This window comes from Callospermophilus lateralis, chromosome 2 (genome assembly GCF_048772815.1).
Source record: "Callospermophilus lateralis isolate mCalLat2 chromosome 2, mCalLat2.hap1, whole genome shotgun sequence".
Classification (NCBI taxonomy): Eukaryota; Metazoa; Chordata; class Mammalia; order Rodentia; family Sciuridae; genus Callospermophilus; species Callospermophilus lateralis.
Window position 1 is genome coordinate 61077846 of NC_135306.1, and position 25174 is coordinate 61103019.

Genomic DNA, 25174 nt, shown 5'->3' on the forward strand with positions numbered 1-25174 from the left:
TTATGGAAGGAAGTATTGTGTAATGCAACAAAGAACATCTGTATATTTGACAATGTTATGAAAAATAAAATACTGGTTGTCTTCCTCCTGGCTTTGATTTTAAAAAGAACCTTTTTATCTTTCATCTCTGGTGTCCAAAGTATGATCTCTAACTAGGTGTTCCCATTGAACTGTAGATTGCTTTCCTTTCCTTATCAGGAAAGAAAGACAAGCTTCTGTGATCTTTTAGAGCAATATGATATTTGTCTCTGTCCCCACTACCTCTTCCTCCTTTCCAATGGGCCAAGACTGACTCATAAGCTGGCCCATAATTATTATTAATAGGATTTCCTTTTCCCTATGCTGGTTAGGCCCACTTCTGAGACAAGGTCAATTCCCCAAACTAAAATTCTGGAAGACAAAATGGAACCACAGTTGAAAACTGCCATATACCTAACAAGTCTACAACACAAAGATGCAAGCTGTTAATGATTATTATGCTTCTCTTATATTTAGTTTCATTTATCTTTTCATAACAACTACAAAGAAGTGACAGTGTCCATTTTACAAACAGAAAAAAAGAAGATTTAGAGAAGTTTGCGAAATATTCACTCAATAACACAGTGGTGGTTCATAGCAGGTGTAGCACATTTAGTGCAGTCTTTTCCTGCCTCCTCCAACTGGGGCCTGATCAATACCTAGACAGTTCAAGGAGATGTGTACTATGACAGTCCATGATAAATTGCAAAAAACCTCACCATATCCAGGCCCAGGCCCATTTGACCCCATACCCATGTTGTCCACTACAATTAATGTGGCTTATGGTAGGGACCTACCCACCCTCCTCAGGTGAGTTCCAGATCTCACGCCTACAGACAGTATGTACAACTGGCTGTATACTGCCCTACTTTAAGTCTCTCAAATTTCCCAAACACCACAGCTCAATACCTATCAGTATAAATAAAACAGGGACATAATATGAATATAACCTATAAAACTCTAAATACTTGTACCTGATAAATAAATACTAACTCCCAAGTCAGAATACAAGCTCCTTATTGGCAGGTCTTTATACACTTTTTTCTCCACAAGGTTTGGTTCTTTGATGTTCCTTTTAATCTCTATGAAAAAAGCATGGAGGATATTTAGGGTAGTGAAACTACTATGTGTATTGCTACAATGATGAATAGGTCATTATGCATTTGTTTAAACCCATAGAATGCACAACAATAAGAGGAGGGAGATTAGGGGAGAAAAAATAATAGCAGGGTGGATATGACCCAAGCATATTATATGCATGTACCAATGTAACCACAAAATCCATTGTTCTGTATAATAAATATGCACTAATACAAGAGTGAGCCCTAGTGTATACTATGAATTTTCATAGTGATACGTAAATATAGGTTCATTGATTACAGCAGATATACCTCGCTATTGTACGAATGTTAATAATGCAGTAGGTTAAGCATCTAAGGGAACAGGAGACACAATTCAAATATCTGTACAGTTTTACTAGAAACCTAAAACTCCTTTAAGGAGTAAAGTTTAAGCCCAGCATGGTGACGCATGTCTGTAAGTGGCTCAAGATCTCAGGGGACTGAAGGCTCAGGGGATAGCAGGCTCAAAACCAGCCTCAGCAATTTAGTGAGGCTGTAACCAACCTAGAGAGACCCTGTCTCAAAATAAAAAATAAAGAGGGCTGAGAATGTGGCTCAGTGGCTAAGTGCTCCTTGGTTCAGTCCCTGGTACAAAAAAAAAAAAAAAAAAAAACACCACAGCAAAGCCCCTTATCAACAGTTATGCTATCCCATCTGAATCTAGCAATTAGAAACATGGCAGAAAGTGAAGGTAAAAAAGAAAAACCACAAAATATAAAGTATCTATAATAGAAAAACATGCCTATACTAGTACTTTGTGATGGAAATCATATTAAAATATAAGCTAGAAACCTGCTATAAAAATTGTTACTATTTGCTATAATAAAGATTGCCCATGTTTGAGGGATTTTTTCTTCATTTATTTTGTTTTGTATTGTTTTTGGAAGAACGCTACCTGACTTAGGAAAAATTAAATTTAATTTCAGAACATTAAAATATAAAATACATAGCATAGTACTTATATGGTAGACAATCTAATAGTTGAAATTACTTTCAGATTAAACGGAAATCAATTTCAAATTATTCTATCATCCATTTCTAAACTATCCCAACCTTTGAGGATTCAAATGTCAGAATGCCTTAAATTTAGTGAAATAGTATCCTGGAATCCATAAGAACATTCCCAACTTTGTGGTCCATCTATCTGACATCATGTTAATCTGACATTACTTAAGATAAAAATTAATGTAAAATAAAAGATATTTTTGGTGTCACCCATTACATTTTTTCCAGAAGACACATTATTTAACCTGCTGTATTAAGTATCTCACACTGTACACACTGTAATAAATATGCTGCTTCTGATGGTGTAGGCAAGATATGACTGTCCCCAAGACAATGATTTTTTTTTCCTCAACAAAATTCAGTACAGTAAATAACTTTTCTTCCCTTCGAGAAAATCACAGTGCTTGAGGGTGCTGCAACACAAAAACAAAATATCTTCACAAATGTCTCCAAACAGTCAAGCTGAAAATCTAAGCCAAAGTTTCATTTAACAGCCTGTCAGTTTTTTGATGTGAAGCTAATGAATGCAGTGGCAAACAAATCCATCAAACCCAACATCAAAACAACTGCACTTCATTCCACCCAACAGAAAAATGAAATACAACCTGCAGGCCAGCTCTTTGATCCAGCCCAGCCAGGAAGCAAACCTGTGAGTGCCACTGCGGCAGCTATACAGAAGTAATCATGGACCCCATTTCCCACTGAAGGAAGAATGCTCCAGAGGGGAAAACAATCATCTCGAATATGCACCGACAACATCTAACTTCGCTAAACTGTTACATATTTTCAAATCTTGATTGGTGTGAGGGCTGAGGCGAAGCACTGTACTCTAGCTTACTTTTATAATCAGAGGTAAAGATTCCTAAAATAAATAAGTAGGTGGTACTTCCCACTATTACTACAGCTCTGCATATGTTCTATCAAAAGACTTTTCGACTTTTATTAAGTTTCCTGAAGAGAAAGAAAATACATCACCATCACCACCACCACCCCACCCCTGTAACAAACATGCAACACAGTGCCTGTTGCAGAGCAGGTAATCTGAACATTACCCATGCCTACATCAGTAGGCAGAAGCATGAGGCTTCTTTGAACATTGTTTTCTGTATTTTTCAGTGAGAATCTTATTCAGATTAGTAAATTACTGAAAACTACATAAATGCCTTCTTAGGTAGGCAATACAAGTCTTGCTGTGGATTTAGCTATAATATTTTGCAGGTCAAGGCAAAAGACAGCTGAATCATCATCAGTGAGGAGAAAAGAAAGAATAATGGCAAAGGCCTAAGGCGTTAGTTGACATTTTTAAAACAGAGATAGTCAGCAGGGGCACCCTGGCAAATGCCTGTAATCCTAGCTGCTCAGGAGGATGAGACCGGAGAATCATGAGTTCAAAGACAGCCTCAACAAAGACAAGCCACTAAGCAACTCAATGAGACCCAGTCTCTAAATAAAATGTGAAACAGTGCTGGGAATGTGGCTCAGTGGTCGAGTGCCCCTGAGTTGAATCCCTGGTACCAAAAAAAAAAAAAAAAACAGAGATGGTCAAACTAAGTTGCTATCAAATGTCCCCTTTGCCAATTCTCCCCGTTTCTTCTACATAACACACATACACACAGAGCCTGTGTGAAATGAGGCAGTTGGAATGGATAGTGTGAAAAAAGACTATTTGGATAGAAGAACTAAAATAAAGGCACTTAAATATCCATAAAATACAATGATTTCATTAAGAATATCAAACCACCAATAAGATATAAAAATTTGGAAGTAGTATTTGGGCTTGGTACAAATAACAGAATGGGATTTCTGATAATCCCAGCAAGATCTTAATAGCAGGGGAGGTATTTATATAAATACTACATAAATACGTATCAAATGAAACCCAAAGAAGCCCCCTCTCTGGGCCTACCACAAAGATGCCATCAAAAGTCATCTACTACCACCACCAAAAGTCAAACAGCCAAGGTCAAGGGAATCAGTCCTTGAACCCTTGTCAATAACCACTCTACTCTTACCTCTGTTCTCATGACTCAGGTTATCCCCTGGTGATGAGTTAACAGAAACAAATATAGTGCCTGACATTTAACAGATAATCTCAGTAAACTTAGCTTTGTCCCCATCTACTAGCCACTTGGAAAGGTAAGACTAGTTCTCTACTTCCAAACCCTGTTGGTTTATGTTGAAAGAGAAAATGAGACTATCTTTTCCAAACACTGTTTTATGTTTTATTAAAAATAGCCTTTTATCAGAATTAAAATTGTCAAAATGGCCATACTACCAGAATTGTTTTACAGATTTAATGCAATTCCTATTAAAATCCCAATGAAATTCTTCATAGAATCAGAAAAAGCTATCATTTAATTCATTTGGAAAAATAAAAGACCCAGAATAGCCAAAGCAATCCTTAGCAAGAAGAGTGAAGCAGGAGGCATCACAATATCAGACCTTAAACTATTCTACAAAGCAACAGTAACAAAAACAGCATGGTACTGACATGCAGACCAATGGTACAGAACAGAAGCCATGGAGACAAACTCACATAAACATGGTTAGATCATACTAGATAAAGGTGCCATGAACATATTTTGGAGAAAAAACAGTCTATTCAACAAACTGTGCTGGAAAAACTGGAAATCTACATACAACAAAATGAAATTAAAACCCTATCTCTCACCTACACAAAAATCAACTCAAAGTATATTAAAAACTTAGGCAGTAGAACAGAGACCCTGTGCCTAATACAAGAAAAAGTAGGACCATATCTCTACCCTATTATCTTTGGAACTGACTTCCTTAACTAGAATCCTAAAGGGCAAGAAGTAAAATCAAATATCAATAAATGGGATGGACTCAAATTAAAAAGCTTCTTCACAGCAAAGGAAGCAATCAGTGGGAAGAGAGGGCCAACAGAAAGGGAAAAAAATCTTCACTAAACACACATACCTCAGAGCATTTATTTCTAGGATATATAAAGAACTTTAAAAAAAAAAAAGCAAATAAATAAACCAATCAGCAAATGGGCTAAGGAACTGAACAGACACTTCACAGAAGAAGAAATACAACTGATCAACAAATATATGAAAAAATGTTCAACATCTCTAGCATTTTGAGAAATGCAACTCAAAACTACACTGAGATTTCATCTCACTCCATACAGAATAGCAATTATTAAAAATATAAATAACAATAAATGTTGACAAGGATGTGGGGGAGGCTGGGGATATAGCTCAGTTTGTAGAGTGCTTGCTTAGCATTCATAAGACCCTGGGTTCAATCCCCAGCACCACAAAAAAAAAAAAAATAGGATGTGGGGGAAAGGTACATTCAGACATTGCTGTTGGGACTGCAATTTGGTGCAACCACTATGGAAAGGAGTACGGAGATTCCTCAGAAAACTTGGAATGGAACTACCATTTGACACAGCTGTCCCACTCCCCAGTCTATACCCAAAGGACTTAAAATCAACATACTATAGTGACATGGCCACATCAATGTTTACAGCAGCATGATTCACAATAGCTAAACTGTGGAATCAACCTAGGTATCCTTCAACATATTAATGAATAAAGAAATTGTGGTATATGTAAACAGTGAAATTTTACTTAGCCTTAAAGAATGAAATTATGGCATGTACAGGTAAAGAAGATCATGCTAAGTAAAATAAATCAACCCCCCAAAAAAACCAAGGCCAAATATTTTCTCTGATAAGCAAACGCTATTCTGTGGGGCACGGGGGTCGGGGGGGTTATAAATATAGGAACTTTGGATTGTGCAGAGGGGAGGAGAGGGGGCGTGGGGATGGAAAGAACAGTGGAATGAGCCAGACATTATTACCCTAATATACATGTATGATTACAAAACCAGCTTAACTCTGCACCATGTTTAAACAGAGGAAAGAGAAGCTGTGCTCCATTTATGTACACTGTGTCAAAATGTATTCTACTGTCATGTATAACTAATTAGAACAAATTAAAAAATAAAAATTTAAAAAATAGACTTTTATAATAGTTCTTTTCTGAGTCACCAAATTAAACTTTTAGTTTATAATATATAAAATTATAGTTCATATTATATACATGAATGAAGTACACGTATAATGTATACAGACCCCATTAATGTATCACGTTAATCTATTACTACTACATCACAAATGGACACTTCATCACGCGCTTTTATACAAATCAATCCCATGTGGCAAGTAAAGAAGGTGGCATTCTCTCCCGACCCATAACTCAACTATAAAAAAGTACTAATATTTGTACAATACTCATAAAAAGCTTAACCCATCATCACAAATAATAAGCTTTTTATATTTACCATTTAGAATAAATTGGGGAGGGGCCAGGCCCTGTGGAGCATGCCTGTAATCCCAGTGGCTGAGGGTGGCTGAGGCAGAAGAAGTACAAAGCCAACCTCATCAAAAGCAAGGCACTAAGTAACTCAGTGAGACCCAGTCTCTAAATAAAATACAAAATAGGGCTGGGAGTGTGGCTCACTGCTCAAGTGCCTGTAATCCTCGGGACTCAGGAAGCTAAGGCAGGAAAAGTTCAAAGCCAGCCTCAGCAAAAGCAAGGCACTAAGCAACTCAGTGAGACCCAATCTCTAAATAAAATACAAAATAGGGCTGGGGGTGTGGCTCAGTGGTGGAGTACCCCTGAGTTCAATCCCCAGTACCCATAAAAAATTTTACAGAATAAATTGTAGAAAGCCAACAATTAAGACAAACTAACAAACATGGGCATTCTCCACATTAAAGATCTGTTTAGCATAACTCATAATGAATTCACACATTTAATCAGTTTTGGTTACATACATTTGTGATGAATGTACAATTTTTTCCATGATTAAAAACTGCACAGTCACACAATACAATAAATTCATAAGATTACCTAAAGATTCCAACTTAGAAGTCAAATGTGCCAAGTAATAAAACTACCAAAATCTGGAAGAAAATTAACTAAGAATAACCAAGATAACACATTCAGAGTATAATTTAATAGAGCATAGGATGAGACACTCAATTACATGTTACAAGTTCAGGTTTTTGTTTTTATGCAGATAACTAACATTGATTACATTATTCAAAGTAGACTTTTGGGCTGGGGATGTGGCTCAAGTGGTAGCGCGCTCCCCTGCCATGCATGCGGCCCGGGTTCAATCCTCAGCACCACATACAAACAGAGATGTTGTGTCTGCCGAATACTAAAAAATAAATATTAAAAAATTCTCTCTCTCCCTCTTTCACTCTCTGTTAAAAATAAAAAATAAAAAAAAAAAAACAAAGTAGACTTTTAGCATATCTCCATATCATTTATTAATTGGTACTCTAGGTGGTAGGCGATCAGCTCCCCAAAGATGTCCTTCCTCATCCTAACACCTGAGATCTGTGGCCATGTTACCTTGCATATATTAAATTTAAAAGGGCGGGGGCGGGGTGGGGGCGCGGGGGCACGGGATGTTTCCTAAGCTGTTTGCCCTGAAATGTAGAGGACAAAATGCAAGAATTTGAGGAAGGCCTTCAGGAACAAAGTCTTGGCTGATAGGACCCTACTTCTACAACTGTAAGAAAGTGAATTCAGCCAACAGCCCAAATGAGCAAGCAAGCAAAGAGATTGTTCCCAACATCTCCAGCAAAAAATGCAGCACTCTAAACACCTTGCTTTTGGACTGGTGTAAGGCTTATAACCTACAAAACAAAAAATGAGGTAAATGGATATTATTTTAAACTACTAAACTTAACTGTGGCCTTAAGAGAGAAAACATGCACTACAAATGGTAAATTGCTACAGCAGCAACAGAAAAGTAGTAATATACTCTCAAACAGCAACATCTCATCAAAAGGAAGGGAGGGGTAGAGACAACACCAAAGGAAAAAATATCACAAACACATGCAATTAGAACCATTTAAAATTAGCTGGCCAAAACTGCACTGTACTTTTAAATATTACATTCCTAGAAAATAAAATTCAAAAAAAAAAAAAAAAGTCCTTCATTAATTTTAGTGGACACTGACATTCCCAAGGTTTTCCCCCTCACACCAAATCTTTAAGGTACAAAGGTACTTTTATTTTATATATAATAAATGTACACTTATTACATTTATAATAAATAAGTGACTTCTCTTATGTTATAAAGCTAACCATAGTAGGATGTTGGGTTTGAGATCCCTGCCTCTTCCTCCATGGTGTACCTCTTCTTAACATCACAGTTGTGATAGGTTCTGTCCTTCAACTTCCGAAGAGGACCACTATTCATCCTCTCCCCCTGAGATGCACTCCACTCTGCCTCTCCTTCCACATAGACACAGAGAAACACAATCCCAATGCCCCTGGCTTCTCCCTGATGCTGTAATATGCTATTTCAGCCAATACCACAACCTATTTCTTTTGTTGTTGTTGCTGTTTTATATTTTTTTGTGGTGCTAAGGACTGAATAAAGAGCCTTGTGCGTGCAAGGCAAGCACTTTACCAACTGAGCTATATCCCCAGCCCACAATAACCAAGGTCTGAAATCTGTAGTAAACAACCACACCAAGCAATTTTTCTGGTGACTGAATAGCCTACTTATTATGTCAATGATTAAAGATGAAAACCAGAAAATAACATCTTTTTTATAACCTCGTGACTAGGATATTGTTTCAATGCAGATGCAAGAATTACATTTCTACAAAATCACTGCAGTAGCTGGCCAAGATACATACACTGAGTCTTATTATTAGTCTTATTATAATACATAGGATGTGTAATGGGAAGAAGTAATTCAATTCTGTTCCTTTCTAAATCATCCATAATAAATAGAAATTACTCAGAAGAGAAAAAAGTCTACTAATAGCAGGAGCTTTCTTTTATGCCAAGAATTCATTCAAATGCTTCCTGGGGAGCCAAAGGGCTATAATTTTATTTATATTTTAATATATTATGCCATTTTCTAAATACACATATAAATTGAAACTACAGTTATCTTCCCTGAATATAAGGGAATAAGTTCACCCAATGATCAATGTAGAATTAATAATATTCAGCTGTACGATATAGTAGTAAAGATAAGGCCACATAAGCTTTATTTATTATTTTTCACTGAATCTATGTCAACTTTATATACGCGTAAAACAAGGTTTCATTTAGAAGCAGCTCTCTACCAGCTGCACATTTGCCTTCAAAGCCACAGGAAAGGATGCAAACCTAATAGTAACAGTTACCAGTTTGACAATGTCCTGTATTTAATGCGGCAGGGGATAGTAATTAAATTTAATAGAAATTGTTACTTGTGAATAAAAATATATAGTATGTGAACTAAATTAAATATGCTGAAAAAAGATACAAAATTATATCCTAAATGTAATACAGAAATATATTTTTTAAGTTATGTTCTATATCATTACTTTCAACAAATCCATTTCTGCAATAGGGCAGTTTTATTCATTTTTCCTTACCATCCTCACTCAGCCTCTTGTTATTGCAACTTTATCAGTCACTTCCTTCTGTACATTGTTTTCTAAGCCATGAAGTGAGCTCTAGCAAGGAGAGATTCAAGTCTACCTAACATGAGCCACTAGAAAATCTTGCAAAAAACCAGCTGGTAGCCTTATAAGTGAAACCAAACATCCATTGCATAAAATCACCTGCCAGGATAAATTGCTCCATATTAATCTCAAAGCAGAAAAACATAGCTACAAGTAATAATTCAGTCCATGTAAAATAATCGTATCTAGTCTGAAATAAATGAATGCAGGGAGAACCACACAGGGTGAATAATGAAAAAGAAATAAAAGCTATGCACTATCCTAAGTTTCTCACTACAATAACAAGAATACACAGTTAATTTATGCTTTATTTTGAGGAATAACTCACCAATTTAGCAACTTTTCCATAGTCAATCCATCTGACAGTAGCAAAATTTGTAGACTCTGCACAGTTGAAACCATGATTGAAACCAGCATGGTAGCCATACGGGAAAGTGATCATAAACTCCCCAGCCTCCTGAGTGATCTGCAGGGTAGAAAATATGCAATATTCTCCAGTAATAAGCCTTTACAAATTGTGCATACAATTAAAATATATTTCCTGTACAAAAATAGAAGATTGTCATATCAAAGTTATAACATAAAAGAAGTTTAGTCAGATTCTTTATTTAATCCTTTAATAGTGCTTTTACAGAAAATTTTGAGAAGAATTTTCTAAAAAGTGTGATTTCTTATACATTATTTCAATCATTCAAGTTGTATTTAAAGACAAATAAATTTCATTTGAAAATGTTTTAAGTTATTCAAACTAATTTATTCACATTAGCTTTATACATATGTAAGTACATGTGTGTGCACACACATACATTTTTGATACTTTAATGCAACTTGCATCACTGGATTTATAAATAAGAAATATCACAATTAGGCTGAGGCTGTTGCTCAGTAGTAGAGCATCTACTTCACACATGTGAGGCACTGGGTTCGATCCTCAGCATCACATAAAAATAAACAAAGATATTGTGTCCAACTACAACTAAAAAAATATATATTTTTTAAAAAAAGAGATATCACAATTGGCATGTTGAAATGAAGAGTTAAAAACACATTAATAAAGCACTGAATATTGGAGAGAACATACTATGAATTCTTTATGGCAAAACTGATAGGACTCACCCACTTATTCTTTCTAAAACTTACACAACATTCAATTAACTGTTTTCCTTTTAATAGTGAAATTTCTATCCAAGGACTCATTCAAACCTATGTACACATGTGTGAATGCATTTTTAACTATAATTAACTTACATTAATGTTAGGAGCCTAAAATTTATTATGCTTCCATATTTTAATTAGAAGCACTGCTTTTCATATACAATCATCAAAGATTACACACACACACACACACACACACACACAAACACATAATTGGTTAAAGCAAAAATCTTTAGTGTTACCTCTTTTTGAGAATAAACTATTAAATTATGACTCACTCCTTCATACGGAATATTATAATCTTAGTTTTCCATTTTCTGACCTTAAAAATGTTTCTTCTATCCTAGCACCAAAAAGATACTTTGTACTTCTGAATCTTTAAAACAGGTATAAAATAATATAAGCAATACTGATGGATTTGGACAAAATGAAGCAAAGTTCCTCCTTGACAAATATTTCTAAAGAATTTAATAAGTGTTATTTTTTTCACATTCAGAAACTCTATTCTCAATTAGCTCTCATAACAAAATTGTTAAAAAAAAAATTAATGCCACACTTTCAATTATCCTACCAACTCAAATCAAAAGTACATTTTATTGTAGATGTAATTTGCACACAGTGCAATATTCAAAATAATATGAGTTTGATCTGTTTTGACAAATGTACACAATCATATACCACAACCCCATCAGTTTACCACCAAAGAAGCTCCCTCATACTTCATCCCAGACAATCCCTAGTCTGTCATACAATCCTACCTTAGTAACAACCACTGTTCTGATCCCTTTCAACAGTAGTTAACTTTACCTGTCCTAGGACTTCATACAAAATAAATCATACAATGTATTTTTTAATACTTATTTTTTTAGTTTTAGATGGACTCAATATCTTTATTTTATTTTTATATAGTGCTGAGGAAGTACCTCACGCATGTTAAGCAAGCACTCTACAACTAAGCCACAACCCCAGGCCCCATACAATGTATGTTTGCTCCCAGAATTTTCAAGACACCACCATTCCATTGCATGGAAACAACTAGCTCATTCCTAAATGGTGATATTACAACCTACAAACATATCATGTGTCTATCCAATCACCTATTGATGAACATCTGTGATGCTACATACTTGCTTTACGAAATTAAAACTGCAATTGAGTCCAATAAACCTCTGGCACATGACTGATGATTAGGAATCATCAAAGTACCGTTTGCAGAAGGAACATATGTATATACGTATGTATGCGCCCACACACATTATTAATACGTTAATGCAACTCGTATCACTGGATTTATACATAAGAGATATCACAATTGGGCTGGGGCTGTAGTTCAGTGGTAGAGCACCCACTTCACATGTGTGAGGCACTGGGTTCAATCCTCAGCACCACATAAAAATAGACAAAAGATATTGTGTCCAACTACAACTAAAAAAATATTTTAAAAAAAAAGAGAGATCACAATTGGCATGTTGAAAGGAAGAGTTAAGAACACATTAATAATGCACTGGACATTGAAGAATTAATTAAAACATTCCCCAAGAACTGTCACCTAACCCAGGAATCAGACATATCTCTCCTCCTACCATAACAATGGGTTTCTTCAGGAGGAAATATAAATTTTTATATATTATTACCATCAATATTCTTTGTTTCTCTATTAGCTCCTCCAACACTTCTTCCTGATTGTAACTGCCTTGAAATAAAAGATTCTATTTTAAATTTCCCTGCATAGGTACTCCATATATTCTTGTGGCCTGGTTGTAAGTGATGTTAAGAATGTATTCATAAATAACTACTTGAAAACTTCACCATCAGGGGCTGGGGTTGTGGTTCAGTAATAGAGCGCTCGCCTAGCATGTGTGAGGGAGGCCCTAGTTCGATCCTCAGCACCACAAAAAGAAAATAAAAGTATTGTGTCCATCTACCACTAAAAAATACTTTTTTTAAATTTTCCACCATCAGAATAGACATAAAATATTTGCAGGGATTACATTGCATACCAAAATGGGGCAAGAAAAAAATACAAAGAAACAACATAAATAATATTCAGAATGTATGAGTCAAAACTAGAAAAGATACCAGCTGTTCTACATTTTATTTATGAATCAAGAGAAAATGGAGTAATAATTCATTGCAATATAAATAAAAATAAAATTCAGAGAAGATTCCATCATTCAACTCTCAATATCAGAAGATTTTCCTAATACTAATCTAAAGTAAAGCCAAAGTAATACCTTCTCAAAAGTACTGAAAAGAATAAATGATTCTCATGGCATTTCAGCACTTAAATGTTGAGAAATTAACATGTAGATGCGGATTTGTGCTGAAACATATAGGAGGAATACAGAATAAATAAGGTGCACACACTACAATCCAATTAACACTTTAGGGATGCTAAAATGGTATATGAGAAAGCAGTTTCTTTCCCAACAATTCTCAGTTCTTTCTTGTAACCCACCCTTCCCCACCCAAATGAAACACCAGAAGGTATTGTACTGCATTAAGTGGCAGCTTAGCTATCACCTGGCAGGCAGAGACAGCTTTCCAGTGCTCAACTTGGTTCTGGCTCCAATTTCACAGCTCAGAGCATTATAAGAAGTTACCCAATCCTCTTCTTTCCTGTTGTCACTGATTGTCATTGGTCTATGTTATAAAACTCACCTTGTTCAACTGTTTCTACCTGTGGAAGGGCATAGGGAATGGCAGGACAAGGACAGGACTCCACTAGAATAAAGAAGCCACCTTGGCTGGGGTAGTGGCTCAGCGGTAGAGCTCTCACCTAGCACGTGTGAGGCCCTGGGTTCGATCCTCAGCACAACATAAAATAAAATAAATATATTGTGTGTCTATCTACAACTAAAAGATAAATTAAAAAAATAAAAAGAAGCCACCTTTACTGCTCCATGTATCCTACCTCCATCAATTTCTATCTACTGACAAAATCCTGCTCATGCCATATTGAAAAGACAAATCTGTTCCCACTGAATTGGACTCTAAATTTTAAGCCTCTGTCATTTCTATAAACAGGTGAGTCCCAGTTAGCCAAAATACAAGGCTAATTTATTGTCTCTGTGGTGATAAAATGATAAGGAAGTCCAGGACAGAATAGAACAAGTCCTTTTTTTTTTTTAAACTCTTTTTTTTTACAATTTTTTTTATTGGTTGTTCAAAACATTACAAAGCTCTTGACATATCATATTTCATACATTAGAGTCAAGTGGGTTATGAACTCCCATTTTTACCCCAAATACAGTTAACAAGTCCTTTTTTAATAAAGACTAGAGCAATCATCACATCCTCATAACAACAAAAATTTGGAGAAGACAGTGCACATAATCTAACAGCAGAAATTACCTGTTACACACATTTTTTCATATATATATATATGAGAGAGAGAGAGAGAAAACATTAAATCCAACTGAGAAACCATTACCTAACAGTAAAGGGAGAGTTGAAGAAAGAGTGTGTTATAATACAGCAATACATGCCAAGCCCTTTAAACATATTATTTCTTTTCATTCTTATAAAAACTCTATTGGGTTCATTCTTTTTTTTTTTTTTTTTTTACTTTTATTTGATTTATTTATTTATTTTTATGTGGTGCTGAGGATCGAACCCAGGGACCCGCACGTGCTAGGCAAGTACTTTACCATTGAGCCACAACCCCAGCCCCGGATTCATTCTTATATAACTCTATTATAAGAATGAAAAGAATTAAGTAATTATTATCATTAATCCACTTGGCAGATGAAGAAACAAAGGCTCACAAAAACTGTGTTACAGGGGAATGTGGCTCTCTGGTAAAGTACTTGCCTAGCATGCATGAGGCCCTGGTTTTAATCCCCAGTACAGAGAAGAGGAGAGGGAGGGAAGGTGGGAAGGAAGAGGAAGGAGAAAGGAGGAGGGAAATGAAAGTAAAAGAAGGAGGAGGAGGAGAAAGAAAGAAGGAAGAGGAAGAAGGATGTTGAAGGAAGAACAAGAAGAAAGAAGAAGGAGAAAGAGGAGAAAGAAGAAGGAAGAGAGGAAGGAGGAGGAGCAAGGAGGAGGAGGAGGAAGGAGGAAGAGGAAGAAGAAAAGCAGGAGCTGCAACAGGAGAAGGAAGAGAAGGGGGAATGAACTTGGGAAGTGTACTTCCAGTCTGTGATGCCACTTACTACTTTGCTGCATGTTATATCACCATCACCAAAAGAAGCAGCTCCTGAAGAAGCACTGTGTCATCACATGCCCAACATTGAGATGGTGATCAAATTTCATATGAACAAGTGTCATTGCCAATTGTCCCTCTAAATCACTGGTGTTTCACCATCTCAGTATTAAAAACTCATCCTGCCACTTGCACAGAAGCCACAAAATGTCCGATCCACAAAGGCCCAGATGAGAGCCTGACACATCTAATATAATCTACCACAGAACAGCTAGGGAACTACAGCCCAGAAAGGTAAGCAGGACAGAACCTGCCTCCTTCTCTCCCGAAGATTGGGAAGAAACTATAAGAACCATAGGCCTCCATCCTGAGAAAAGACCCAACTCCATAGTTCTGTTCCTTCACCAAACCAAAGACCAGCCCTAAAATTGTCCATAATTTAACCAGGCCTAACCTACAAAGAGGATTTTCTGTCCTAGGGGATACTACTTCATTCCTTAAGGCAGGCAAAGTTGGACTTTCTCTAAGTTACCTTCTAATATCCCAGCTTCAGTAGAAGTATCAATGAAACTCATGCCAACCACTTGAAGAAATATTTGGTAATGATGTGTCCAAGACTCACAAAAGCCTGGTATCACAGGTAAGACAAAGTCCTACCACAGCAGTCCCTCCGTAGGCAGAGCCTCTGCCCTCTGCAACTGACAGCACAGCAGCCCATCATCACCTCCTCTCCACACCATGCCCTCCACCACTATGCAAGGCTTTAAGGCTGAACTTTTTCAAGTATGTAACTGTGTGATTAAAACACACTCATCACACAGAGAGTGAGTTCCCTACATGTGAGCTGCCTCAAGGTAAACAAAGATTCTCGCACTTGGAGAAATCCCATTTTGAACAGAGTCCTCCTGCCAAAACAAGGCTACTTGAAGGACCTAAGATAAAGAAGATGTAATGATTCAGTCACAAGTGAAAAGCTCCTAAAGTGGAAAAAAGTGAGGATTCTGGGAATAAAATAAAAGTTTAAAAAGTAGAGCAGTTTTTTAATGTTTCTATAAGTAGCTAAGCACTTAATCCTCCAGACACTGAGGAGCGCTTTTATTTATATGATCAGGCCTTGTATCATTTCAGCTACTTCACGTAAAAATGCTCAAGCTCCATGATAAATTTGACCCAGTAACCACTATGAATGCAAAAAAGACAGGGTACAGTATTAATGAGCTTTACAAAACCTAATTTTCAGAAATATTCTATAGACGCAATATCTGATTATTATGTTAATAATTTTATCCATAATGAAGTCTCAGTTGTATTATTTCCAAATGTGTTTAGGAGCAACTGATTCTAACCAACCACTAAAAATAATTTCTCCCGATTTTTTAAAAATAGATCACTTACATAAAAGACTTTTAATATAGAAGCATAAACTCAACTTGTAGAATGTGTTATATTTTATTTACATTTTTTTAAATGTAAATAAATAAATATATACTTATAAATATTATACTTATATTATAAATAAATATATAAATACTCATATAAATTTATAAATATTATATTTATATTATAAATAAATATTATAAATACTCATATAAAGACTTTTAATATAGAAGCATAAACTCAACTTGTAGAATGTGTTATATTTTATTTACATTGTTATTAGGATGAAATATAACAACATGAAATCTCTAGTAAATATATGATGAAACAAAATTAATTTTAAATTAGGATTTAGAAAAACTAATGATATATTGATATATTATAAAACATGTATTGAATTTACCCACATCCTATCATCTTTTTTAAACAACTTCTTAAAGAAACATTAACATGTTAAACTCATCATAAATGTAAGTCACGTAAACAAGAATGTATGAAAAATGTATGAAAGAGTAATAGTAATATACCTTGTCAAAGGGAATACCGTATTTCTTCAAAACTGATGGCGATATCAGTGTCATCTTGTGGCGAAGAAATGCATCACATCCTTGGGAACTGCTTGGGAAAAAACCTAAATAAAAACAGTAAATATAAGCATCACTGGGTCAATTAAGATGAAATTTCAAAATTTTATATAAATTCTAGTGTTCTTAGAGAATGACAATTTATTATCAAGTATAGGAAACCCTTAACACCAAAACCCTCTTAATTGCATCTTAAATCAGCGAGAATTCTTAAAATTTAAGGAATACATATTTATGTCACCAAAGGTAATCATCTTTACAAAAAGATTCACCAAGAATTGCTTTTGTAACATATAAAATTACTAAATTTCAGGAATCAATTTCAATTTGAAACATGTTTAAATTCAACCTGTCCAATATGTGCTAAATTGACAAAACATTAAAGCAGCTATGACAGTAATTATGCTTTTTTTTTTTTTGGCGGGGTACAGGGGGCAGCGGGGGGACTAGAGATTGAACTCAGTGGTGCTTAACTGCTGAGCCACACCCCTAAGCATATTGTTTTTTTATTTTAAGACAGGGTCTCAATTACTTGCTTGGGACATCAAGAAATTGCTAAGACTGGCTTTGAACTTGCAATGCTCCTGACTCAGCTTCCTCAGTCTCTGGATTACAGGTGGATGCCACCATGACAGGCAAGTATGCATTTTAATAGAGGAAACTCTCATCTGAAATTCTTTTTTTTAATATTTATTTTTTAGTTATAGGTGGACACAATGTCTTTATTATAGTTTATGTGGTGCTGAGGATCAAACCCAGTATACCTCATGCATGCTAGGCAAGTGCTCTACTTCTGAGTCACCCAGACCCTCATCTAAAATTCTTAAGTTATCATTCCAGAAGCACTCATCCCAATGTCTGACATACAGTACTGAACAGTTTTAGGGCTGCCTTTGTTTTTCACTAATTATTTTTAAACTAACTCCCTACTAACTTCTAATATTCTATAGTACAATTGGATAGTTTGATTGACAACAACTGAGTATTTCAAAAGAGAGGATTTTAAATACTCTGTACCTCCTCCAAAGCCAAAAATGGGGAGTGGAGATAGAACTGCTGGAAAACTGCCTTATCTAACTGCATGGCTCACTATACCCAACTAACTCAAGAATGTCACCAACTGATGAAAGGATCATCAGAACTGTAACTTATCACGAACCAGCTCTTGTAGAATAGAAGCATTTGCCAGGAATCTGTTCCCCACCTAATCCCAGTACCAAAGACTGAAGTCAGGGATGTTTTGCCAGTGGGTTACCTCCCTACTCCTTTTTAATTTTTTCTTTTGAGACAGTGTCTTACCAAATTGCTAAGGATCTCACTAAGTAACTGAGACTGGTCTCAAACATGCGATCTTCTTTGGGATTACAGCTATGCGCCTATGCTCAACTTGCCAGGAATATTTTTAAGTATATAGCCTTTATTAATGCCACACATGGGTATATAAGGCCAAAACATGTCAAAAATTAATTAATTAAAGAATCAAACAGCCAGGAAAAAGAAACTAAGGTATAAGAAACCACCCACAAAAAAAACATTACATTCTGTTTAAGCATCTGCATCTAGTTTTATTTTTTGGTTTTTTTGTTTTTGTTTTTCTTTTTATGAGGAGGAAATACACAAAAAATTGTGGCCACAGAAATATCAAAATGTTTACAATTTCCATAGGACTAAAAGCATAGTTTTGTACCCTGTGGTCATCTGATGCATTCCTCTGCTTACAGTTAATATTCATTATTCATAAATAAGAAATGAAACATTAGTGAATGGAGGGAAAGTACCACACGAATCTAATGGGCCTTTCTACACAATAAGACATCCTAAGTCTTTCACACATCACACAGAAATTAAGACATCCCTGTGGCAGTCCCCAAATGTACAACCCATGGGTGTATATTAATACATTTCAAATAGATCTATCAAATTTTTTAAATCTGTAACTTTGTGCAGCACTATATGAATTAAGTTTTAAATTAAAATCGATGAAGAAAGAAAAGTGTATTTAATTTGCTTCAGCTCTGGATTTGTAATCAGGACCTGTTCGGTGTGGTGACTGGTCATAAGTTAATTTAAATTGGAAAACCACTGAAGGAAAGTAATTTGCAGTATATTAAGAACTACAGATTGGTTCAGAAATTATATTTACAACGTATTATTAGAATTACATTTTATGTCATCTTGGGCAACATCTCATAACAAGCACAAATTACATATAAAGAATATGCCTTAAAATGAGTTTCACCTCAAAATACCTGCAAGGCTACAAGTACTTATACTTCATACTCTATAAAAAAGTATTTTATGCAATATGGAAGTACACTATTATAACTAGAATAATGTGACACAAAAATGATAATATTTTTAGGGGCTGGGGATGTGGCTCAAGCGGTAGCTCGCTCGCCTGGCATGCGTGCGGCCCAGGTTCAATCCTCAGAACCACATACAAACAAAGATGTTGTGTCCGCTGAAAACTAAAAAAATAAATATTAAAAATTCTCTCTCTCTCTCTCTCTCTCTCTCTCTCTCTCTCTCTCTCTCTCTCTCTCTCTTAAAAGAAATGATAATATTTTTAGAGACTCAGAACTCTCCCAGCTCCAGAAAGGTTAATATCTTTCATCATAAACAAAAACATAACTTTGGAGTAACATGTATGAAAAACAACAAAATCAGATCTCACAGAAAAGAAAACATTTAACTAAAAATCCCACTTAAGACTACCAGAATTTTGGGCTGGGGATGTGCCTCAAGCGGTAGCGCACTCGCCTGGCATGCATGCGGCTCGGGTTCAATCCTCAGCACCACATACAAAGAAAGATGTTGTGTCCACTGAAAACTATAAAAATAAATAAATAAAATTTTCTCTCTCTCTCTTTCTCTCTCTCTCAAAAAAAAAAAAAGATTACCAGAATTTTTTATGTCACAAAGACATCTTAGTACCAGTCAAAATTTTTTTACAATAAGTTCTTTTAAATGTGTCTTTCTGAATCCATTTTGCATATTTCCTTTCCTGGGTTTGTTTTTTGTTAATTTAACTTATTTAGAGGAAATCTTCTCTGAAAGCCATCATAATTCGCTTTAATCCACAAAGACATCATAATTTAGTGTAGTATTGTAAAGTTCCACAATATGTGCCATTTTACCAGGTTACATACACCAATGGGATAATCCATTCCTTCATGATCCTCAGGAACAAGAAGTTCCAATCAACAAAGTTCTTTGGTATCCCCTGACATATGTAGTACTAAGTATAATTGAGATACCTCATACCCCCCAGGCTGACCAGATAATATGTAAGGTACAAATCATCCAAAATAAGGCTTTCACATCTTTCTATGGCATATACTTTGTCCTGATTAATCATTTGCTTTGTTCGTACATAAAAACAGACATACTAGAGGAGCATAATATAACATCTGCATGAGTGATAGGGATTCACTCTCTTCTACTGTGTGATGTTTGGGAGGAAGTATTCCAGAGGCTACCCACTTTGAGGTGCAAATTGCTGTGGAACTTTGTATAAAAAATCTTAGCCAATCCCCTCTTAAAGGTACTTAAGAAAAATCCTTGCCTAAGCAACTCCTTTTCTTCCTATCCTCTCAACACATGTTTTAGTATTAGTAAGTAATGGAGAAAAGCGTCTTTCATTACTTGAAGCCAAATTTGCCTTGACCAGTTGTTAAGAACTTGAAGTGCATGTTGCAGACACAGACTCCAATTACAACTTTAACACTCATGGCTGTGACTTACAGAATCTCACACTGCTTCAATTACCCCTATTATTCCATTCCTTGCTGCATTCTTGTGGGTACAAAACCTTATTCAATGGATGAAAACAACCTTAATTATCATGCATAAATATATATTATTTAGGGGCTGGGATGTGGTCAAGAGGTAGTGCGCTCGCCTGGCATGCATGTGGCCCGGGTTCGATCCTCAGCACCACATACAAACAAAGATGTTGTGTCTGCCAAATACTGAAAAATAAATATTAAAATTCTTAGTATTTAAAATATATATATATATTATTTATATAAATTTATATAAAACAATCCATTAATAAATAAATAAGGAGCTGGGGTTGTGGCTCAGTGATGGAGCGCTTGCTTCACATGTGTGGTGAGACCATGGGCTCAATCCTCAGCACCAGGTTTAAAAAATGAATGAATGAATGAATGAATGAATGATGAAGGTGGTGTGTCCATTTACAACTAAAAAAATATAAATATAAAAATAAATAAATAAAATGCAGTACAAACTCCTACGATGGAATACCACTCAGTCATAAAAATAATGAAGTGCTGCTACATGTTACAACACGAAAAATATAAGTGAAAGGAGCCAGATGTAAAAAGTCATGAAATATCCAGAATAGGTAGGAACAGAAGTAGACTAATATCTAATTGCCAAATGCAGGCAGTACTGTTAGGCAATAGGGAATGACATGATTGATTCGTACAGAGTTTTCCTTGTGTGGTGATGAAAATATATGGGAACTAGATAGGTCCACAGATATGATAGAAAAGATGGAAGCACAGGGACAGAAAATAGATTAGTGGTTGCCAGCAAGTAGGGGTAAAGATGAAGCAACATGAGAAAACTTTGAGAGTATTGGAACATGTTCTGTATTTCGTTAATGGTGATGGCTACTCCACTGAACACATTTCTCTGAACTCGTTGAACTATATTCTTAAAGAAGTGGATTTTGGGGCTGGGGTTTGGCTCAGTGGTAAAGTGCTCGCCTCACACGTGAGAGACCCTGGGTTCGATCCTCAGCACCACATAAAAATAAATAAACAAAATAAAGATATTGTGTCCATGTATAACTAAAAAAGTTTTTTAAAAAAAGAAGTGGATTTTACTATAAATAAATTTTACTTTGATACATCTGACCCAAAAAATTAATTAGTACTTGGGAAATTGTTTTAGAAGTGGATGGATATAAAAGATGTGTTTTTTTCCTTCAAATGAAAAGTTTTCCACATTGTCAACTAATTTAATATTTTATAATATATTAGCTATTACAAACTAAGAAATTATTTATAAATCCTAATCTCATAAAACTCAAATTACAAATACATGCTGTTGCTTTGAACTACCAAAAGTTTCAGCCTTGGGAAAAGATTTAAAAATCAGTCAAGTGACTTTTAGTTTGAATACACAAACACTAATCTGTAAAGACTGACCAACAGTTACAAACTACTGAGAAAGACAGAGAGGTATAGAAAAGAGAAATGAAGGAAGAAAACATCAAATAGGTTGACCTACTTCCACACCAGCAAAAGACTTTGCTTAAGATAATTTCATTCCTGGAGAGTAGTGTATAAATACACCACAAAATGAATCCTACTTTTATATAATATTATAATGCACTAATTAAAATGATGATGATGATGATGATAATGATGATGATAATGTTAGAAAGAAGATCAAGAGAGTAGAGCAAGGGGATCAAAGAATTGGAAGGAAAGTACAAGAAGGTATTCAAATCTGAGATTGATTAGATTTATTTACTTAACAGAGGATTAGTATCCAGAACATAACTCAGATAACAAGGTGGGGTGGGAGAGAAAGATACAAAAATTGGCAAATGACCTGAATAAACATTTCTCAAAAGTAGGAATGAAAATGGCCAACTGGCCTAATCATCAAGGAAATGCAAATCAAAGCCACATTGAGATATTATTCCAATTAGAATGGCAACTACCAAAAAGACAAAAAAATAACAAATGCTGGGGCAAGGATGAGAAAGGGGAATCCTTAAACAGTGTTGGTGGGAATATAACTTACTACAGAGATAATGAGAAAAAAGTATAAAGGTTCCTCAAAATATTAGAAACAGCACTATCATAAGATACAGCAATCCCACTATTAGGCAAATATTCAAGGGAAATTAATCCATTATATCAAGGAAATACTTGCACTCCCAAGTTTATGTTAGTACAGTAAACAATAACTGATACATGGAATCAACTAAGATGTCCATCAATGGATGAATAAATAATACATAAATTCATCAGTAATTGAATATACAGTATATACACACAACAAAATATCATTTTGGTCATTAAAAAGAATGAAATTCTGTCATTTACATGGATGGAACTGGAAGACATCATGGTAAGTGGAATAAGCCAGATACAGAAAGACAAATACTGAGTGTTCTCACTCACTTGTGGAAGCTAAAAACATTGATCTCACAGGAGAATAGAGAAGAATAGTGATCGGTCGACATTAGGAAGGGAAGGGATGAGGGGGAAAAGGGAGAGGATAACAGTACCAAAAACACAGTTAGATAGGCAGAATTCTGCTTTTATAGTACAACAGAAAACTATAGTGTCTAAAACTATAGTCTTCAAAAAAACTATAAGCATTCAAATTTTCCAACACATAGAAATGATAAATTTTGAAGATGTTTATAGTAATCACATTCATCCACACTACACATAGATACATATATCAAATTATCACACTGTAACCCATAAGTATGTAAAAATATTGTGTCATTTAATTACAAGTGGAAAAAATATATCATACAATGAATGCTAAGGTAAAAAAAGAGGATACAGAAATACCACTTCTATGAGAAACATTTTCAACAATAGATGTATTTGATGTACACATGAAATTTCCTGGCAAGCTGATTTATGAATCACTAAATTATGTGGAAATAAACCTGGTAACTTTTACCCACATCCCTAATTGAGAGGCTGATATTAGAGTTTTGTGCTACAGTTAGCCTCTCTGCTTCCTACAGTAAGAGGAGTAGTTGATTATCCAAGACTACATAGAATATTGTGTATCAAGATTGCCCAGGCTTCACTCTGCTCCAAGTGTTCCATGATTCATCCACATCTCTACTGGTAGTTTTTTCTAGGAGGAGCAAAAGGAAAAGTTCACACTGATCTTGGGATCAAAAAGGATGGAGCATGTTTAAGAAACTGCCTTGTTTTTAATCTCCTGAACATGGTGCCTTACATAATGGAACAGTTATATCTATTTCAAGCTGATAGGCAAAAACTCTGAGTTAAAATTTCCATCAAATTTAATACATTGATTACTACTCATATGGTTTTTGACTGTATTCCTGATAGCACTTTGTTTTGTTTTATTCTTCTTCCCCTTTTGACATGTCTATCACATGAACAACATACACATATATAACCCAGAGTCTGCAGGCCAAACACATAGACAAACAGTTCAGTCAAGTTAACCAAGAATTGTCCTGGCTCAACCTCTGCTCCAAACCTACCCCTCAAATCCCACAGATCTTCATTTCCGTCCATAATTTCTCCCTGATACCTAGCATTCCCTTCCTCAATTCTTCCACCCAATTCTGTGCTGCTACTTCTTGGAACTACTAAAATATACTGGATATTTTATATCCAAATACACTATATTTATGTAAATAAATACAGTGATATCGCTGATGTCAAATTATGAAAAAATTAACTTTAAGAATTGTTTCACTCTCTTAATGTTACCACACTGATTATTAGATGCAAATAATCAACCCCAATACAACATTCATTGACCTCCATGTTTAAGAGGCATGAATCAGGCATAAAAGCTGAGGATGTACCAATGGTCATCTTCATTTTTTATGGCTTACAGGACCCTTTAAAATTGATTATTTATAATCAGGGGTATTTTATTTATAAGCCTTTCAAAACCAGGCATTTTAATGTAGTATTTTCAACCCATCAGCTAAAAGTACCAATACCTTCTACTATACTGTTATCTAAAACAGATTTCTGCTAATCATTTCTGCTAATCGGCTAAATGAATGCTTAAGGGAATAATATTTACCATTTTTAGAACTAATAAAAATACATTTTCCTAATTCCAAGAGCAAGATATGAAAACAAATCAATTTAGACTCTGTTCACAAAATTGAAATGACTTGTTATTTATTGCTACCCTTCTATTCTCTTAATAGCAGTTACTCATAATCTCTTCATACCAAACCCTCTCAAGGTATTTGATAATGGTTTCCCAGAAATTTGCAAATATGTCCAATTTTCAATATTACTTCAGGGAATCCACAGAGTGACTGACTGTATCTGACCCACAGATTTTTGTCTATTCCCTGGCACAGGGATCTCTGCAAATTAGGCTGATACTCTCTACTCCACAGGATTACATAGGATTAAAAGAAAAATACCACACACAGACACAAATACATACACAAGAATGGACTAAATTAATCCTTCAACATTTACTCTTCTGTTCCCTTTTACTGAACACAGACTTTTAA

At 35.1% G+C, this 25174-nt stretch overlaps 1 protein-coding gene across 5 annotated transcripts in view; it reads right to left on the bottom strand.

Annotated features, from left to right (window-relative positions):
* Kdm4c (lysine demethylase 4C) overlaps positions 1–25174 on the bottom strand; it is a 395886-nt gene that overhangs the window by 262666 nt on the left and 108046 nt on the right. For 4 of the 5 annotated variants that reach the window (XM_076845987.2, XM_076845986.2, XM_076845983.2 and 1 more), the window contains 2 exons: positions 16867–16970; positions 9992–10129 (listed from right to left, as the gene is read on the bottom strand). In XM_076845987.2, coding sequence (XP_076702102.1) covers positions 9992–10129; positions 16867–16970 — 242 coding nt within the window. Of the gene's footprint in view, positions 1–7740; positions 7828–9991; positions 10130–16866; positions 16971–25174 lie in introns of those variants that run through there. The other variant, XM_076845988.2, reaches the window with a different exon arrangement.